Source organism: Etheostoma cragini, chromosome 12 (genome assembly GCF_013103735.1).
Source record: "Etheostoma cragini isolate CJK2018 chromosome 12, CSU_Ecrag_1.0, whole genome shotgun sequence".
NCBI classification, from domain to species: domain Eukaryota; kingdom Metazoa; phylum Chordata; class Actinopteri; order Perciformes; family Percidae; genus Etheostoma; species Etheostoma cragini.
The window spans coordinates 20,602,938-20,619,218 of record NC_048418.1 but is presented as its reverse complement, the minus strand read 5'-3'; the positions used below and the strand labels follow the sequence as shown (position 1 = coordinate 20,619,218).

General features: G+C 37.9%; 2 protein-coding genes across 3 annotated transcripts in view; one reads left to right on the top strand and one right to left on the bottom strand.

The window, feature by feature from the left end:
* Window positions 1–6: 6 nt before the first annotated feature.
* On the bottom strand, window positions 7–13,421 carry parp2 (poly (ADP-ribose) polymerase 2). Of its 2 annotated transcripts, none has more exons than XM_034887880.1 (17): window positions 13,153–13,421; window positions 11,972–12,181; window positions 10,476–10,640; window positions 10,161–10,231; window positions 8,879–8,929; window positions 8,352–8,448; window positions 8,160–8,235; window positions 7,985–8,087; window positions 7,746–7,902; window positions 7,017–7,155; window positions 6,384–6,447; window positions 6,125–6,259; window positions 4,174–4,301; window positions 3,566–3,665; window positions 3,113–3,211; window positions 2,635–2,759; window positions 7–910 (listed from the first exon to the last, which is right to left on the bottom strand). In XM_034887880.1, the coding sequence occupies exons 1-17, from the start codon at window positions 13,223–13,225 to the stop codon at window positions 751–753; spliced, it is 1,953 nt and encodes a 650-aa protein (XP_034743771.1). In that variant the 5' UTR covers window positions 13,226–13,421; the 3' UTR covers window positions 7–750. The 2 variants fall into 2 exon arrangements, with proteins under 2 accessions (XP_034743771.1, XP_034743772.1); XM_034887881.1 differs by having other exon boundaries at window positions 7,746–7,899.
* A 73-nt stretch (window positions 13,422–13,494) lies between these two features.
* mettl17 (methyltransferase like 17) overlaps window positions 13,495–16,281 on the top strand; it is a 6,642-nt gene continuing 3,855 nt past the window's right edge. The window contains exons 1-8 of the mRNA XM_034887882.1: window positions 13,495–13,841; window positions 14,503–14,644; window positions 14,734–14,883; window positions 14,987–15,074; window positions 15,276–15,357; window positions 15,568–15,641; window positions 16,000–16,094; window positions 16,209–16,279. Coding sequence (XP_034743773.1) covers window positions 13,773–13,841; window positions 14,503–14,644; window positions 14,734–14,883; window positions 14,987–15,074; window positions 15,276–15,357; window positions 15,568–15,641; window positions 16,000–16,094; window positions 16,209–16,279 — 771 coding nt within the window. The 5' untranslated portion in view covers window positions 13,495–13,772. The remainder of the gene's footprint in view (window positions 13,842–14,502; window positions 14,645–14,733; window positions 14,884–14,986; window positions 15,075–15,275; window positions 15,358–15,567; window positions 15,642–15,999; window positions 16,095–16,208; window positions 16,280–16,281) is intronic.

Below are 16,281 nucleotides of genomic sequence, written 5' to 3'. Positions count from 1 at the left end.
CTCCCATTCTCCCGTTTTCTGAGCATTAATAAGACACATTCAACTAAATGTAGGTATTTATTTAGTATAAATGCCCAATTCAAACCTGCTTAAAGAACTTCCAAATGACTTTGTTACGTAACTAAATCCAGACGCTGATAATCCAACCAATCCATAAAGTCATTTTTGTTTCATACAGCAGAAAACAGAGACCAAAAGGCAATACAATACACTTTACAATGATGACGAGACCTACAAACCATGGACAAAATGTAGTGCAAAACGTTCTGCATCTTTCCTAATTTTACACAGATTTATCCTCATTTTAGGATCTCACACTTCCATCAATGTTCAGTCCTTTTTCTTTCACAGGGCCCCAACATTTTTCTAACTCAAAAAGAACAGAGATGCAATATTGTCCAACAAGAGAAAACCCACTGAGGAAACAAGTCAAAGCAGTTTTGTCGGTGTCCTTTCACCAACCGTTTAAACCCCAATGATATTAGATATGACAAAGAAAAGCAGCAATAACATTTTGGCATTCACTGATAAAATTACATTTTCTTGCAGCTCTACATCACCAAGAAAGTAAAGATGTCCGTTAACCACCCACCCAGTATCAGCAGTATTCCGGTTTAACATCCTTTTCCCCAAGAACCAGAATCTAACGGCATACAAAGAATGACAAGGTAAAACATAATCCCTGCTTTGTGAAGAGCAAATGGACCAGAACCTCCAGATTTTACACATCTATACTGTTTGTTAACGGCCTCACCACAGTGAAGAGTAGTTGAACTTGACCCGCAGCAGGTACCTCATGCGAGTCTGGGCAGGGTTGTAAACGATGAATTCGTTGTACAGGAGGGAGTAACAGTTGTTTTTACCCACCCCCGTCTTCACACCCGGACCCATCGGCACGGTCACACCATCCCTGAGAAAGAGAGAGAGAAGAACACAAATGTGAAGTTATATTCAAGGACACATAAGTACAAATTGCCTTCGCTTTACCATACTTCTTCTTTCAAAGAGTTAGTTACAGTTTGTGCAAGCCGCACAATATGAAAATCAACATGCAGAGATGAACTGAAACCAGTTGCTGCCAGGAAATCTAATCAAAAAAAGTACGAGTCTTAGAAATTGTCTGGTAGCAATATCAAGTCATAGTTAAAGCTGCAACTAACAATTATTTTTATTATCAATAAATACGACACTTATTTTCTCTATTAATTGTTTCAACTTTGGGTCGACAAAATGGTGAAAAGAAAATCCAATATGTCCTCTTCAAATATTGTGTTTTGTACAACCATCGGTCCAAATCCAAGAGATATCTAGTTTACAATCATAGAACCAAAGGAAACCATTAAACGTTAGGAGAAGCTGGAACCAGAAGGTTTTGGCATATTTGCTTTAAGAAACGATTGATGTCAGTGACTAATTCCCTATCAATTGATTAATTGTTGCAGTTCTTTTGTACAGTAGATAATGGGCTGCAACTAAATATTATTTTCAAGATAAATTAATCAGCAAACATTTGGTCTATAACACATCAGAAAACAATGAAAGTACCAACACAACACAAGCAGATGTCACCAAAAGTCTTGTTTTGTGTGACCAACATCCACACTCTAAATATTCAATTTACTATCCTGCACAAACAAGAAAAGCAGCAAATTCTGACATTTGAGAACGCAGAACACTAAAATTTAATTTTTGCTTTTAAAAATATGACAAAAAAATTGAAATAGTTGCCCAGTAATTGTGTTTCTAATTGTTGACAAACCAGAAAAAGGAGCTCTGATTAGTAAGGTCAATCATAAGTATGGACAAACATACATATGTTTTTTCTATATCTATAAGAATACATATATATTCCACTTTTATATTGTTTCTAATCCAATCATTGTCTAGTGGACTAATCACTGCAGCTCTAGCTAAAACACAAACAAACTGCATTCTCTATTGAGGCTGATCCAACTTGGATTTGAAGGATGGCACTAGATTAAAATAGGCAATGTTGCATGCTCAGATAACTGCTCTGTAATTTAAAACAGTTGTTTTTCAGACTGAGAAATCCACAGAGAGAAGAGGCACCAGAGCGGCAGAGAAGGCAGAACTAATGGGAGACAAACAGGGTCGGTGTATCAGAGGATGAGTCACTAGAGACCATAGAGCAAACAGACTTCAGCCTTTTCTATTCTGACTTCTATTTTTGTGCTTCTAATCCAAACGTCCTTTGTTTGGAGTAAAACTATTTCACCGTTTTTGTAGTGTGTACAAAAATGAACCCTAGGAAATTAGAAAGGACATTATTTCACAATTAGCATAAGTATGATGGTTTGTTAAATCAACTGTAAATTAGTTATATATATTACTATTATTACTAAATATACTATAGATCTCAGAGTAGCCGTTAAAGAAAGAAGTCTTCAAAGAGATTCTATATGGGCTACTTCTTGTAATGTTTTATATTATATTTTTATTGAAATGTAGAACATTTATTTATATTTATACTGTATATACCTATCTAGTACACTTTATTAATGTAATTAACAAACTCCCCCTTTCACATGGTGAAATGATTTTTGTCGTGTACCAGAAACCACAATTAAATCAATGTGTGTGCAGTATGAAATGTATGAGTGTAATGAGACTAACAGCTTGACAGAGTTTTTGGGGTCAGGTCCAGTCTGTCCAAGGCCCTTGGTGCTGTGTTTCCCAGGAGGCAAATTGTTGGCCTCGTAGTCGGCATCCAGCAGCTCGTTGCTGTCTCCTAGAGCAACCTACAACCACACACACAGACATGAGGCATGGACACTGAAACGGTGCTCCTACACATCTAGGGCTGGATACCCGATCCAATACTGAGTGTCAAAAAATGCACGGTCATTCAAAACCAAATGTAAATACACCTTAGGAGTAAATCTTATAGACTCAATGAGCCAATAAGCATGCAGAATGTTTATACCAAGATCTGATAATGCTGCCGATCAGCTGTCTAAAGTTAAAGCCAAAAAAATTATAAAAACAATTTGTGCCACAGTGGTGTAATTTCTTTTTGTTAAAATGGGTTTTTATAAAATTGGGATAAAAAAAAGTAAAAAAGTATTGTTTAGGAACCGGTTCTTCAGCTCACCTCACACAGTAGCAGCAGTCCCACGTTGTTGTTCTGATTGGTAAAGCAGTAGTTGCCACTCTTTGATGACATGTCAGCAAAGTAGATACCTTTTCCAAACTACATAACAGAGAATCAGGGAGATTATTATCACTGGAATAAGAAATATGGCGCTGTATTAAAATAAAGAATAGTTCATAATTTGATTCCCACAATCATCATCTGTTGAATAATATAGTTTTCTATTGTAAATATGGCGTGGGGTGGGTCTTAGACCTCGTATCAATGTACAATATGATCCTTACATTACAGGCAGATGATGTATGTAATAGATGCCAAAATGCATTTTATGGTATGTGTAGACTTAATTATTTTTATGTATGACCTTGTTTTTGTTTTAAAGCAGGGGACTGGGGTTTAAGACAAACATTAAATAAAAAACGATATCGGGATCTTTCTGTCCCTCCATCCTACCATGTAACCAGTGACGGGAGCCTCAGGTGGGGCCACTCGAAGCCCCTGACTGAGGATACCAACATAGTTAGTCAGGCGGGAACCGTGCCACAACAGAGTCCTGGAAAACAGACGGACACACACATACATAGTGGGCTATATGAAATGGACATATGGAACTTTGTAGCAATGCAGATTGCAAAACAGCACAGCACAAATGGTAGGCCATATGAAGCACAGTAATGGTGTTTATCAAAGCCTACAGGTGTATTGACAAGTTATATTAAGGGGCGGCTGTGGCTTAGTGGTAGAGCGGTTGCCTGCAATCGGAATGTTGGTGGTTCAATCCCTGGCTCTGCAGTCCCATGTCGAAGTGTCCTTGGGCAAGACACTGAACCCCAAGTTGTCCCCGATGCTGTGCATCGGAGTGTGAATGTGTGTGAATGTTTATAAGATGAGCAGGTGGCACCTTGTACGGCAGCCTCGGCCACAGTGTATGAATGTGTGTGAATGATGAATGTCTCCTGTAGATGTAAAAGCGCTTTGAGCAGTCGTTAAGACTTGAAAAGCGCTATATAAATACAGCACATTTACATTTACATTTACATTATCCAAACACTAACACTCACCTGTTGTGCATCTGTGAGAGGAAGTTGTTACTCTCCCCCTCTCTGTCCACTGAGAAGATGTCAAGCACAGTCATGGTGTAGTCACGATGGGTGGGGGCGTGGGTGGACTGTAGATACTTTTCTATCACCTTTACACAGAGAAGAGAAAGGTTTAGAAGGAAACAACACTGGCTACATAAACCATCTTCAGGTTATTGCAGCTTAAGTGTCATTTGGTTTATTATTTCGGGCTACCCAATTAGTACCCAATTCTTTTGTAAAAGTTTGCACCCACAGGATGATTGAAATCCTAAAACTTCTTGTGGCTGCATTGCATTTATGTCTATTAGAGCCGCTGTCAGTGACACAATGCGTCCTTCTGCTCCTACTACAGTGGATCCCTCCTTGTATGACGGTTTGAAGTTGCTACAGAAATAATTTTATTGCAATTTTAAACACATTGCAGTATTCTGCGATACATTGCTATTTTTATTACTTTTGTTCCAACTTGGTCAACATCTGTTTTATCTAAAAAGATTAATTTGTCTGTTTGTTCATCTCACTTCAATTTTTATTGTCCAGTCTATCTAGTGCCCTGAAAAAGAAATTAATCTGATTATTATAGTGCTAAAAAGTTTAATTACCATGTGCAATTTATATAATAAAAGATAGATACTTCATTTTTACTATAACGTACAGTATGTATAAGTCTATATTTTCTAGATAATACTAGGTTTAAAGTAACAGCTCAACATTTTATATATGGAATTTATTTGTTGCCTTGGGTGATTTGATCTTATTGGTACAATTTGACTGACCAAGAACAAGTAGATTTCTATTAATTCTATTAATTGGGAATACTAAACTAATCATGACTGCACTAAGTGCACCTTGCCCAATATTCGCATTCAGTTATCTACAGCATCATCAATAACAGCTAAACAGTTGTACATTTTTCTTCCCAACTTGTATATATTTTAAAATATTTGTTCCTATATTGTATCCCGTTATTTCATGTATATTCTGTGTGTCTGATATGTTGCTGTTACAACACTGGAATTTCCAATTTTTTGGTATCAATAAAAATCTATCTATCTATCTATCTATCTATCTATCTATCTATCTATCTATCTATCTATCTATCCATCTATCTAATACCATATTAATAAAAATAAAAAATAAAAATCCTTGCACCCATCACTCCTGGCTTTTTTTATTTGACTGTTATGGAACAGTTTCAGTGACTTGGTTAAATAATTAATGCACCACATACATCTTGCATACATGATAGAGGATGGATACCCGACCCGGCCGTGTTCGAACAGATTTTCGGGCGGGCTCGGTCACATCAGCGCGATAAGGCATTGAACATTTTTTTGTGTAAACTCATTCTTTTTTCCTGTTTATAACTTTTGGGTTTTTATTTCTATTGGTTTGTTTTGTTCTTTTTTGCTTGCTTATTTAATGTTTGGGTCTTACTGTATTTTACAAATTTTTATCATGTGAAGCACTTTGCTACTTTGTCTGTAAAAGGTGCTATATCAAGTAAACCTATCATATTAAATTCTCAGCAGCGGCAGCAAGGCATTAAACTAAACATGTACAGTATATGTGTGAGTGAATGCTGATTTACCGCATCTCTTATTGGGGCGGCTTATCAATACAGGTTAAGCAAGGTATTTATTTTACTCAGATTTACTGACATATGATGTTAATAAAAGCGGGCTTCCCACACAAACAAACGTACATGTGTCATTAGTATGATAAACAAATGCAATTTTAACTGTGTCGGGCAAGGGTCGGGCTCGGACATAAATATCTTAATGCCTGTCGGGCTCGGGTCGGGTTCGGTTACTGCTCCGTCGGACGCGGGCCGGGCTCGGACAGAAAAATCGGGCCCGATCCGCACTCTAATACATGAACATAACAGCATTGTATTAGTCCTTTATAAATATAACTGCAAAACACCAACCATGTACTCATGGCTGCTGGAGGCCAGAGGCTCCATCTGGCACCGGAGGGAGCTGTACTGTCTGTCCAGAGGATGTTCGTCACTGTCTTCACTGTATTGAACCATTTTCACTGCTATCTGAATGTCACTCAGAGCCTGAATATATGGATAGATAGTACAGTATAGTATGGATGACAGACTCAAGTGAAAACATAAACAGAATTATTGTAGACCAATTTGATTAATTTACAATCTCTCACTCAATGAAGAACCTCTTTACCTCCAACAGCGCAATTTTTTCCTTCAACTCATCTTCTGTATGAATGATTGGTGGAGTTTTCAACCTAGAGAATTACATCTTTTAGTCAGAGCAAGACAGATCAATGCAAACTACTTCCCTGTTATAATTTTGACATTCATTTCTCAACAGCATTAGGACATCTCTGTAACTGCACAGCTACATAATTGAAGGAGTGGGACGATATGCTTTTGTCCCGATTCAATTCTTTCACCATACATGGCTGCTGACGTGATTTGCATTGTATTGCGATTTTCATCTAATGCAATTCTAGAAGTATTGCAATTCAATAGTTAAATTAAACACCTCTAAAGATAATTTATTTTAAAACATTTGTAAAAAGTAATTGTTTTCTAAGAAGAATGCACATCACATGTCAGTCAGTCAGTCTGACATTTATTTCATTTACAACAAAGAACATAACATGGATTTTCTTTAATTTCTTCTTTCGGTATGTTTCGCTGGAAACGGATGTGATGTACGATGCTGCCAGTGTCACCGTATAAACAGAGTATTGTCTATTTAGGTATATCATTAATAAAAAGTTAAAAAAAATCAATAAATTAATTCCGGGAAAAGAATCGCTTATTTTCCCACCCCTAACATATTGCCTACCCAAAGTCATGAGGGATGCGGGTGTAGAACTGGTTGCATGCTTCCAGCAGCTCGCGACTGCTGCTCTTCTTCTTCAAACAGTTCTCAATTTTCTTCAGTGCCGTGTAGCCTGCACGAATCTGCTCTGAGGTCAGCTTGCCTACAGGTGGAAAGAAAAACACTGAATTTCAAATATGAAACGCAATAATCACAATTAAAAAAAAACAAAAAACTGGACAGTTGTTTGTCACCAGATGAATCTACTCATACTGTCAAGTGGAGAAAATGATGACTTTGAAAACTTGTTTTGTTGTATCTTTAGATCACATGGTAGCACCTTGAATATTTTTTTAATTTTAAATGTGCACTATAAAGACTGAGGTAGAATTTTAGCAATATTATGAATAGAAATTAGGGCTGGTCGATATAGAGAAAATCAAATCTCCCAATATGTTTGACCAAATACTTCGATAACGATATTGCAACGATATTGTAGAGTTGACAATTGGTGCTTTCACTTTACATATTTGAGATTCAAGATAAATAATCATTGGTAATGTGAAAATATTGACGAAGTGGGTAAAGTCAAGTAATAAAACAGCTAGAAACAATCTGGTAAGTTCAAAAAAGTACACCGGCTTACTGTATTTAAGCCCTTAAAAACAGGAAAACACTTATGTCATATCACGATATTATAACAGAATAAATACAATTCCATTTCTGTTGTGATTTTGAGTCTGTCAAACTGACCAAGAGGTGCTTTCCGGGTGTCAAACTTCATCTCCAGCACACACTCCTCCATGGCCTTGAGGTCGCAGATTAGCTCCAGGAGCGACTGGAGCCTAACATCCAGCTTGGAGGGCCTCTTTTTGGGTGCAGCATCTACTGCTGTTGGGCTCTTCTCCTGCTGTGAAATAAATCAGTAGACATATTGACAGAAGATATTGAGGAGATACATAAGTTGTTGGTTCTTGGCCTTTTCTCCTTGCCTTTTCATTGGTGCTGTAGTCCACGAACACCATGTCATATTTCCCAGCTACTTTCTCAAAATTCGCTCGGTGTTCCCACTCATTCTTGGTCTTGTCTAAAAACCTGAGGCGAAACAAAATTGTTTTCAGACTTTCACAAAAACCGGAAATATTTTTGCTAAGTACACAATCTTACTTTTTCTTGAAGACATCTTTGGCTTTTAGCAGGTCTACACCACAGGCCGTTAGACTGCTTTGACCCACTTTCCCCACTAAAAAAGACCAACATATATTTAATGAGGTAGTTTACATAACTGCTGTTTTGTTGATTTCCTGCATAAATACAATAAAATAGTCATGCCCAAGAATCATGGGCACATTAACTTACCTCTGCCCCATCTCATCCACACACTGTAAGCCTTGGAGTTGTCGTCTTCCAACAGCTGGATCAGGTAGTATTTGTTGTTGTTCAATTGAAGATTTGTCTGCAAGATAAGACAGCAAGCCTAAAAACCAGTTCATTTGAAAAATGGAAATTCAATTCATGTAATTTTAAAGCCTTCATAAGATTTCGTTTTTTGATTTCAATATTATGTGAGAAACAGCATCAGAGTTCCATTATCAGCTACGCAGAGTCCCACACACAAGTGCAAATATATTTTGTTCTGTACCTGAAACTGTGGTGACTAACAGTGATTACTGTCATTATCTCATTATCTGTTAAACTATTCACAAGTACTATTTTGGTGCATTTTAGAGCACTACACACTATGGAAATAAAACCTCCAGCTTTTGAATAAGAAACACTTCCAGCTTTGAGTGTAAGACCTAACATTTTAGGATATCTGTTTTAATTTAGTAGGCAGATCCTTTTGATTTTTTGAATTCAAATTGAATGTTATCACATTTTTTTACCTGATTTAGCATCACGTCGTAAACATCATTTCCTTCATTGTAAACATGTGCCTGAAAGAGAAATGAAAAAGTCACTAATGTAAGGTAACTGCACTTCATTCATTGAAAACATGTTGTTCCTGTAAACATTGAATTTCTTTTTTTATACTGTTTAATAAGAAAACAATCATTTGAGAAAGTATTTTATTAAACACAAGGGCAAAAGCATTTTCACATGTTAAAAAACAAGGACATTGCAGGACAAAGATGTAAAATGCTCTGTAAGCACTTTGGATAAACAAGAAACAAAAACAATACTGATTTTAGAATTGCAAGTAACAATTATTGTCATTATAAATTAATCGGACAATTAGTTATTGCCCACTACAACTACCAAGAATCCAAAGTGACGTCCTGAAACTGCTTGATGTGTTCAGCCAGCAGGACATATTTTATTTACTATTACATATGACAAAAAGCAACTTCATTCATAAGGAGCTGCTACCAGCAAACTGGACATTTGAAAATAATTAATATAATGAATCAATTATGAAACTAGTTGCAGATTGATTGTCTTTCTATGGCCTAATCATTTCTGCTCTACCAGTTTGTGCTGATTTGGCTGTTTTATTAAAGAAAAGAATATGTTTGATTACTAATTTGGAACATGGAAATCCTTATTTTAATCATTTAAAATAACTTTGAAAGTATTTTGTTTTTGTTGGTTGTCTTGCTTGTACTGAAGTGTACATATTTTTATTTAGCTTTTAATTTGTTTAAAAGGTTCAATATAAACTTATTTGATTCAGAATTAAATGACAAAAATGTCAATATATACATATTCATAGCCTATTATATATTACATATTTTTTCTTATGTAACAGTGATAACCCTGATGAAATGTTTATTTCCAAGAACCAAACTCATCCTAAGTAACTTACATTGAACATTATTGCTGTTAGTAAATATCAATTACCACACTGTTATTTTCTTATCTCTCTATTGCCTATTTACTGTGTAGATGAGTGTTTGCTAGACTTGCACACACAAATGGATTTGTAAGAAGTTGCTCTGGGAACAACAATCATGTAAAAGATTTAAACTTAAATTCTGGTTTGATTTAAGATCACAGATTCAATTGAACAGTTACACACACTCATGTATAATAAACCACAAACATGTGTCATGCTCACAAAAGGAACAGTAACTGGAGCGGTGCTCTGTCTTCTACAGGTGTCCAACCACAAGCAGGAGCCATGTGAATGGTGAGTTTCATATCTCGTGGACTGAGCAGATACTGTACCTTTCCGAGTTTGGCTTTACATTCAACGTCCACCGGAGCTTTTCCCTTCATGACAACCGTCCTCACAACCTCTGTTAACAGCCGAAGATCAGAGATAAACCATAAATGTGGTCAACTGACATTTAATATGAAGTTTGGGTAATACCATGTCCTTTTAACCTGTATTCATTTTGAAATGACAAAAACCACCGGATGATGTTGTCATAGTTACTGCGCTTTGTGGGTCATGTGACCAGCTGTTCAACAACTTGGAAATTCTATTGCACTCTCTTATGGTATTACATTGACAACATAACATGATAAAATCCACCTTACCTTCACTTTTTATTTCTTCTTTGGGCATTTTTTCAGTTGTCTGACTCTTGCTCTGTCCTCTCTTCCGCTTAGCTGCAGGCTGCTTTTCCGACTCCTCCTCTTCCTCTTTAACCTGAACCGGCCTCTCATTCTGAGCAGTCAACTCAGCAGCATCATTCAAACTTTCTGAAGAAAAGAAGAAACATTTAAAATACCTTCAGGAATTCTGATTTTTCTTTTTTAAATAAATCATAACAAAACTGAAGAAAAACCGTAATACTTTATATAACACTTCTACTATGACTACTACTACTACTAACTAGTAACTACTACATAAAGACTGTATTGGGAACTGCCTACTACATACTACTGTGGAACAGTGTACAGTAAGTAGTACCTACTCCTTACTGCGTTAGTAGTATGCAGTATGAAAATTTATTTTGCAATATGTGGGGCGGGCTTAAAATTTAAACCAAGGTCCAATTTTCAGGTTCATAATAGTATTTAGAGGTTGTACCAGAATAGGTTTACATGGTTTCCTTTTCAAAAAACACCATATTTGCAGCTCCTCTTTTCACCCTGTGTGTTGAGCTCTCTGTTTTAGCGACAGAGTAAGACATCACACGTCTGTCCCATGTTTGTTGGGACTTGCACATGTGCAGTACCGAGTGAACCTGAGTGAAGCAAATCTAACAGCCACTTGCATATTTTACCAGTATTTAGCTATTAGATTGACTCTACTTCAAACTAGCTCTTAAAACATTAGAATTAAAAAAAAACTCATACCACTATTGCGATTAAAAAATACAATACGAGCTTTGATTTTTTTTTTTGATTTATGAAAAATGTTTGTTTACTTTATAAGATTGTCAAAAGTGACCGCCCACTTTTACAGCTCTGGTTGCGGAAGTGTTTTTACCTATTAAATTGCACCATTGACGTTTCATTGAAGGCTTATATAAAGAGTTTTAAGCCTGGATCCAAGCCAACCAGCTGTGAGATAAGTCATGACCATTAAACATTTCATTTGGCTCAAACATTTCCATGGTAACAGTTGTTGTATTGTGGGTAGTGTAGTACTTTTTCTTGACATTGCAAATAAAACTTTTTTTTCTTAAATCAAGGTTGATTTGATACAGACTTGTGGCTTCTACAGATGCAGAAACCTTCGCTTCCCAACTCTGAGCTTGTGGTCAGTTTACCTTGGATGGTTCAAAAATGGTTCAAACAGTCTGATAATCTAAATCCTTATGGAAAATGAATGGGATTTTTAGTTCAAGAACCACACTGTTGAGCTCTATTGTAGGTGGTTTCTAAAACGACGTAAGTGCTAACTAAATCAAAAATCGAATCACACAACAGTATATAGGAGTTGGATTTGTTGTTTGTTGTTGGCTACAAGACACACTATGGAAACTATAGGACACTGAGAAATCAACGTGAAATTAAAAGCAAAAATTCAAGCAGAGGGGATGACAGAAATTAAATTACAGATGACATAACGCACACTCAAATACCTGGTTTTACTGTCTGAGAGCGAATCTTCCTCTTGTACTTGGTGACAGGATTTATCTGGACCATCTTCTTCAGGTCGACTTCGTAGGGCGTCCCAGGGCCCAGAGACAGAGTGACAGATGTTTTCCCTGACGAGACGGCTGAGTCCAACAGGGCGCATGCTGAAGGCGAGTATGGTTCCCACTGATCTTCATCTCCTTTCCACTGCCACACTAATCACACAGACAGAGAGTTGTTGATACTTTATTACCAATGTAAAGCAGTTCTGGTAACGTGACTCTACTCATTGTTTTCACAGTTTAAAGTCAAAAGTTAAAGTCTTAGCCAGCTGGGAGTAGGGAACAAACATTTTCAATTTACTGTATGATGCAAAGTCCAACCGCATCACTTCGAAAAGTTCTGAACTGATTAGGTTAACAAACATGACATGACAGATCTTCTTTTCATTGAAATACTGACAACAGTTGGCTCAACATTTCTGTTTCTCTTTGCCTTCTATCCCTAGATTATTTTAGAAACAACAGAACAGTTCACACTAGTACTGCATTTAGTGTTATTCTTGACTTCATTTATATGGCTCTTTTGTTGTATCTAAAATCAAATTTTTTGGAGGGCTGTTGAATCATAACGTTACTGCAACAGTACTAACCAGTAGGACATTATCAACTGGCAACTGGATACTCGTGGGATTTTCATAAAAATATTATATTTCTATTATCTCCTTCGTATTGTCTTTACTGCATGGACTGCTTTACGGCCATTGCTATTATCTGTGCGTTTTTGTTTGTATGCCACTTTTTGCTTAGGCCCGCTGTTATTATAGATGTAATGTAATTCATTTTAATACATTAAACATTATATTTTAGGATGCCTCTTGTCAGCTGGCCGGGGACTACAGCTGGAAATTAGCCGTATAGTCGTGTGCAGTTAATTAAGGGGGACAGTCCACGACATTATAAACTAATAAAATACCTTTAGGTCTGTGGTGGGTATGATGGCTGACAGTGGTTTTACTGGACCATAAATATATAACATGTATCCCCCTGCTCTCTTCTGTCCAGACCATAAAATACAGTCTATGGTCCAGACCACAGGTCCAGACATGTCCTCAACTGTCCTCGATAACGTTACAGCAGCTAACGTTATCCTGTCAAGCTAACCTTCCTGGATAACAAGCACCAACCTGTTTTTGGCTGGACTTCTTTAGTTTCTTGTGCACTCTGACTTTTGCTTCTTGAACTTCTTGTACGCCTCATGGTTTATGAAAAATAAATAGCTGGTAGTAGGTAGGTACATGTAAATGTAGTGGCAGACACAACAAAGAAGGCGCGGAAAACTTTCCCTGCACTGTTTCCTAGCCGGTTGCCCGGTGCCGCCAAAGATCGTTTAGTGTCTCGATGAATCCCTCCGTGGCTAAAACCCTGAACCATTACTGTTACCATGCCAACACGTTACCGAAGTTGAGCGTGACACTCAAAGAAAGTTTAACGTTTTTCACAATTATAGTCCAATTTTAGCCTTGCCTTTTCATATGTTGTACTAATGCGTAACTTTGTCCATGGTAAAATTAACATTTGCGGGAGATGTTGTACCGTACCCGGAGTGAGCACTCCTGTGTGGTGCTCTTACGCAAGGAACAGAACTTCGGAACCAAAGGTTCCGCCTTTCCGATAGTCGGACTTATTTTGTTGAAGGATTGGTGAAAAGAAAATCCTAACGCGCGTCCATGCTTTTTAAAGAGAGGATGAAAGTTAAAATTCAAGCCATTTAAACATAAGAAGTCACCGCTCAGGCACCGGAGATATGGCTTCACGTAGCTATGGTGCTTGTGTTCTCTGTCAGAGGGTGGTCGTCGTTAAGAGGATGTGCAGGGTAAGTGTCATTGAACGCAGCATCTTTACTATAGAGGTCAGACAGACAATCAACAGTACTGAGATAAATAAACTGAATTCAGTTTAGCTGTGTTCACAACGTAGTAAAGTTAATATGCATATACATTAATTTATCACATTCCCTTTCTTCACTATGCTCTTCATACATTATGTGTACATTGTGAGTTCATTAACGAATAAATGAAATCCCAAATAAAACCTGCTCAGAGGGAATGCAAATTTTAAATTGAATACCAAAATCTTGGCCCCAATAATATATTCAATTATATTTCTTGTTTGTCTATTATTTAGTTTTAAAGATCAGAAGGAGGTTGGTTATTGCTACCTCACTAGAGCTTAAAGGGGTGGTAAAGATAGATAGATATTTATTGTCCCATGAAGGAGATTTGTTTTCACAGTCTGTTTCATGCACATGGCAATATACACAGACAAATACATCAACAGATAACATAAAGACAGGTGACACATAGAAACAACCACATTCACAACAACGACACCAGATCTATAAAAAGTTAGCAAGATAGTTTGTTCAGCAGTGCTATGGCTAAGCGACAAAACTTCTGCAAAAGCGAGACCTACACCTCAGAGTCCTGTATCTGCGTTAATGCGTAAAGAGATTTGTTTTCATTTCTCATCCTCAGGGAATGAGTGCAGCTTCAAAGCTGCAGTCCCAGGTAGATATCCTAAAAGGAGAACCACACAGGAAGCACCCAGGTGTGACCAACCTGAAGACTCTGCGCCTACCTGACGAACTCCAGACAGCTGCACGGTCGATCATTCACAGTAGGTGAAGTTATGAATGCGGCTGTCAGTTTACATGCCAAGTGTTTCTGTAGCTTCAATGTGCGGCTCTTCAATCTCTGCACCCGTAGGAGCTCAGGTGCCTCTGCTGCCAGATCGCTCCCGTAGCCTCACAAACTTCCTGTGGAGCAGAAAACAAGCCGTCGAGACTTTGACTCTGAGGCAGAAAGCTGTGAGCCTAGAGAAAGAACTCTGGGAGAAAGCGGTGGAGAAGAGAGGAGGTGGGTAACACATGAATTAAAGAAATAATAATGGCTGTATAATAACTGCAAAGAGATTATCTAATGCAGCAACTTACAAAAGTAAATGTACCTTATATTGCAGATATAGATGAACAATTGCTGGAAGACCGCATCAGGAAAAAAGTGTTTTCAGAGCTCAGAAGAACCACGTATCACTGGACTCCCATGAAGTAACATTTCTCAACAACTAATTTTCAGTTTGATATTGACACTAGCTTTATAAAAAGTTTGTACACTTACTGTCATCACATCTTTCTGTTAATATATCAGGCTCTGAACAAAGCCAGAAGGGGAGCCCTTTCTTTAGTTGTGTTTTGGAGCGTGTAACTGGTGTGGATGATTCTCTGTACAGCCCCCGCTCTTTGTTTCAGGTATGATGAAGAGTTAGGTGTGGTGTACATGGCGGCTCGGCTGGCTGGGGGGTATGCAGCAGTGAGGAGAGCTATGAATGAGGTAATAAACTCGTAGTGGAGATCACAAGCAAACTGACTTGACAATACCAGGGCTGAGTCAGTGCTCCCATATCACAGAAAAACACATTTTTCTATTGGTAGAGCATGGAAAAGGTACAGGAGAATTACTGAGGAGCATGAGCCCTGGATGCAGCCAGTCAGACTTCTGCTTTTTCTGTCCTAAATGACTGTTTTTTTTTCTTCATTTCAGATAAAGAAGAGGGATCCTTCTTTTGCCCCGCAGTCTCTCCTGGATTTTGGATCAGGGCTGGGAACAGTTGTCTGGTTAGTGTAAAACGTTATTGCAAAATCAAAGAAGAACAGGGTACATAGGTCCGAAATACACACACATGTTCAAAAAGGACCTATACATGCACTAATCTAGAGATGTAGAGAAGGGGCTGTCCATTAAAGACACTCCAAGCAGTTGAGGGTTTGGTGCTTTGCTCAAGGGCACCTCAGCAGAACTGGCATCTCTCCCCCTACCAGTCCAAAGTCCAAACATGGTCTATCCAGGGACATAAACCCATTTCCCTCAAGTTCCCAAGCCAAGTCCCTACCAGCTGAGCTACCACTGCCCCAGACAGTTTTCATGTAAATTACAAGACTATGAAGCGAATCTCTCTCTCTCTCTCCCCCGCAGGGCGTCACACTCGTGCTGGGGCGACACTTTGAAGGAGATGGTGTGTGTGGACAGCTCCGGGCCCATGAACATTCTGGCAGAGCGACTTCTCAAAGGTGCTGCACACACAGACATGACTTGTATCAGTTTGGATTAGTAAGCTTTTTGTTTTGGGGCTTTTGTCAAATACTTGATCAGAAAATTGAAGCGTTTGTTGTTTTGTTGAGCAGGTGATGACGAAAGAGCTGAACCTCACATCAAACAAGTCTATTTCAGGCAGTTTCTCCCTGTCTCTCCTAAGGT

Bases quoted from the DNA above. Each gene is read 5' to 3' on its own strand.
- parp2 (XM_034887880.1), bottom strand. From the start codon at position 13,225: ATGAGGCGTACAAGAAGTTCAAGAAGCAAAAGTCAGAGTGCACAAGAA. The intron at 6,448-7,016 runs GTAGGCAATATG...GTAATTCTCTAG, and splicing joins CGCATCCCTCATGACTTTGG to GTTGAAAACTCCACCAATCA. The intron at 2,760-3,112 runs GTGAGCTGAAGA...GTGTGGTTGTAG, and splicing joins GACTGCTGCTACTGTGTGAG to GTTGCTCTAGGAGACAGCAA.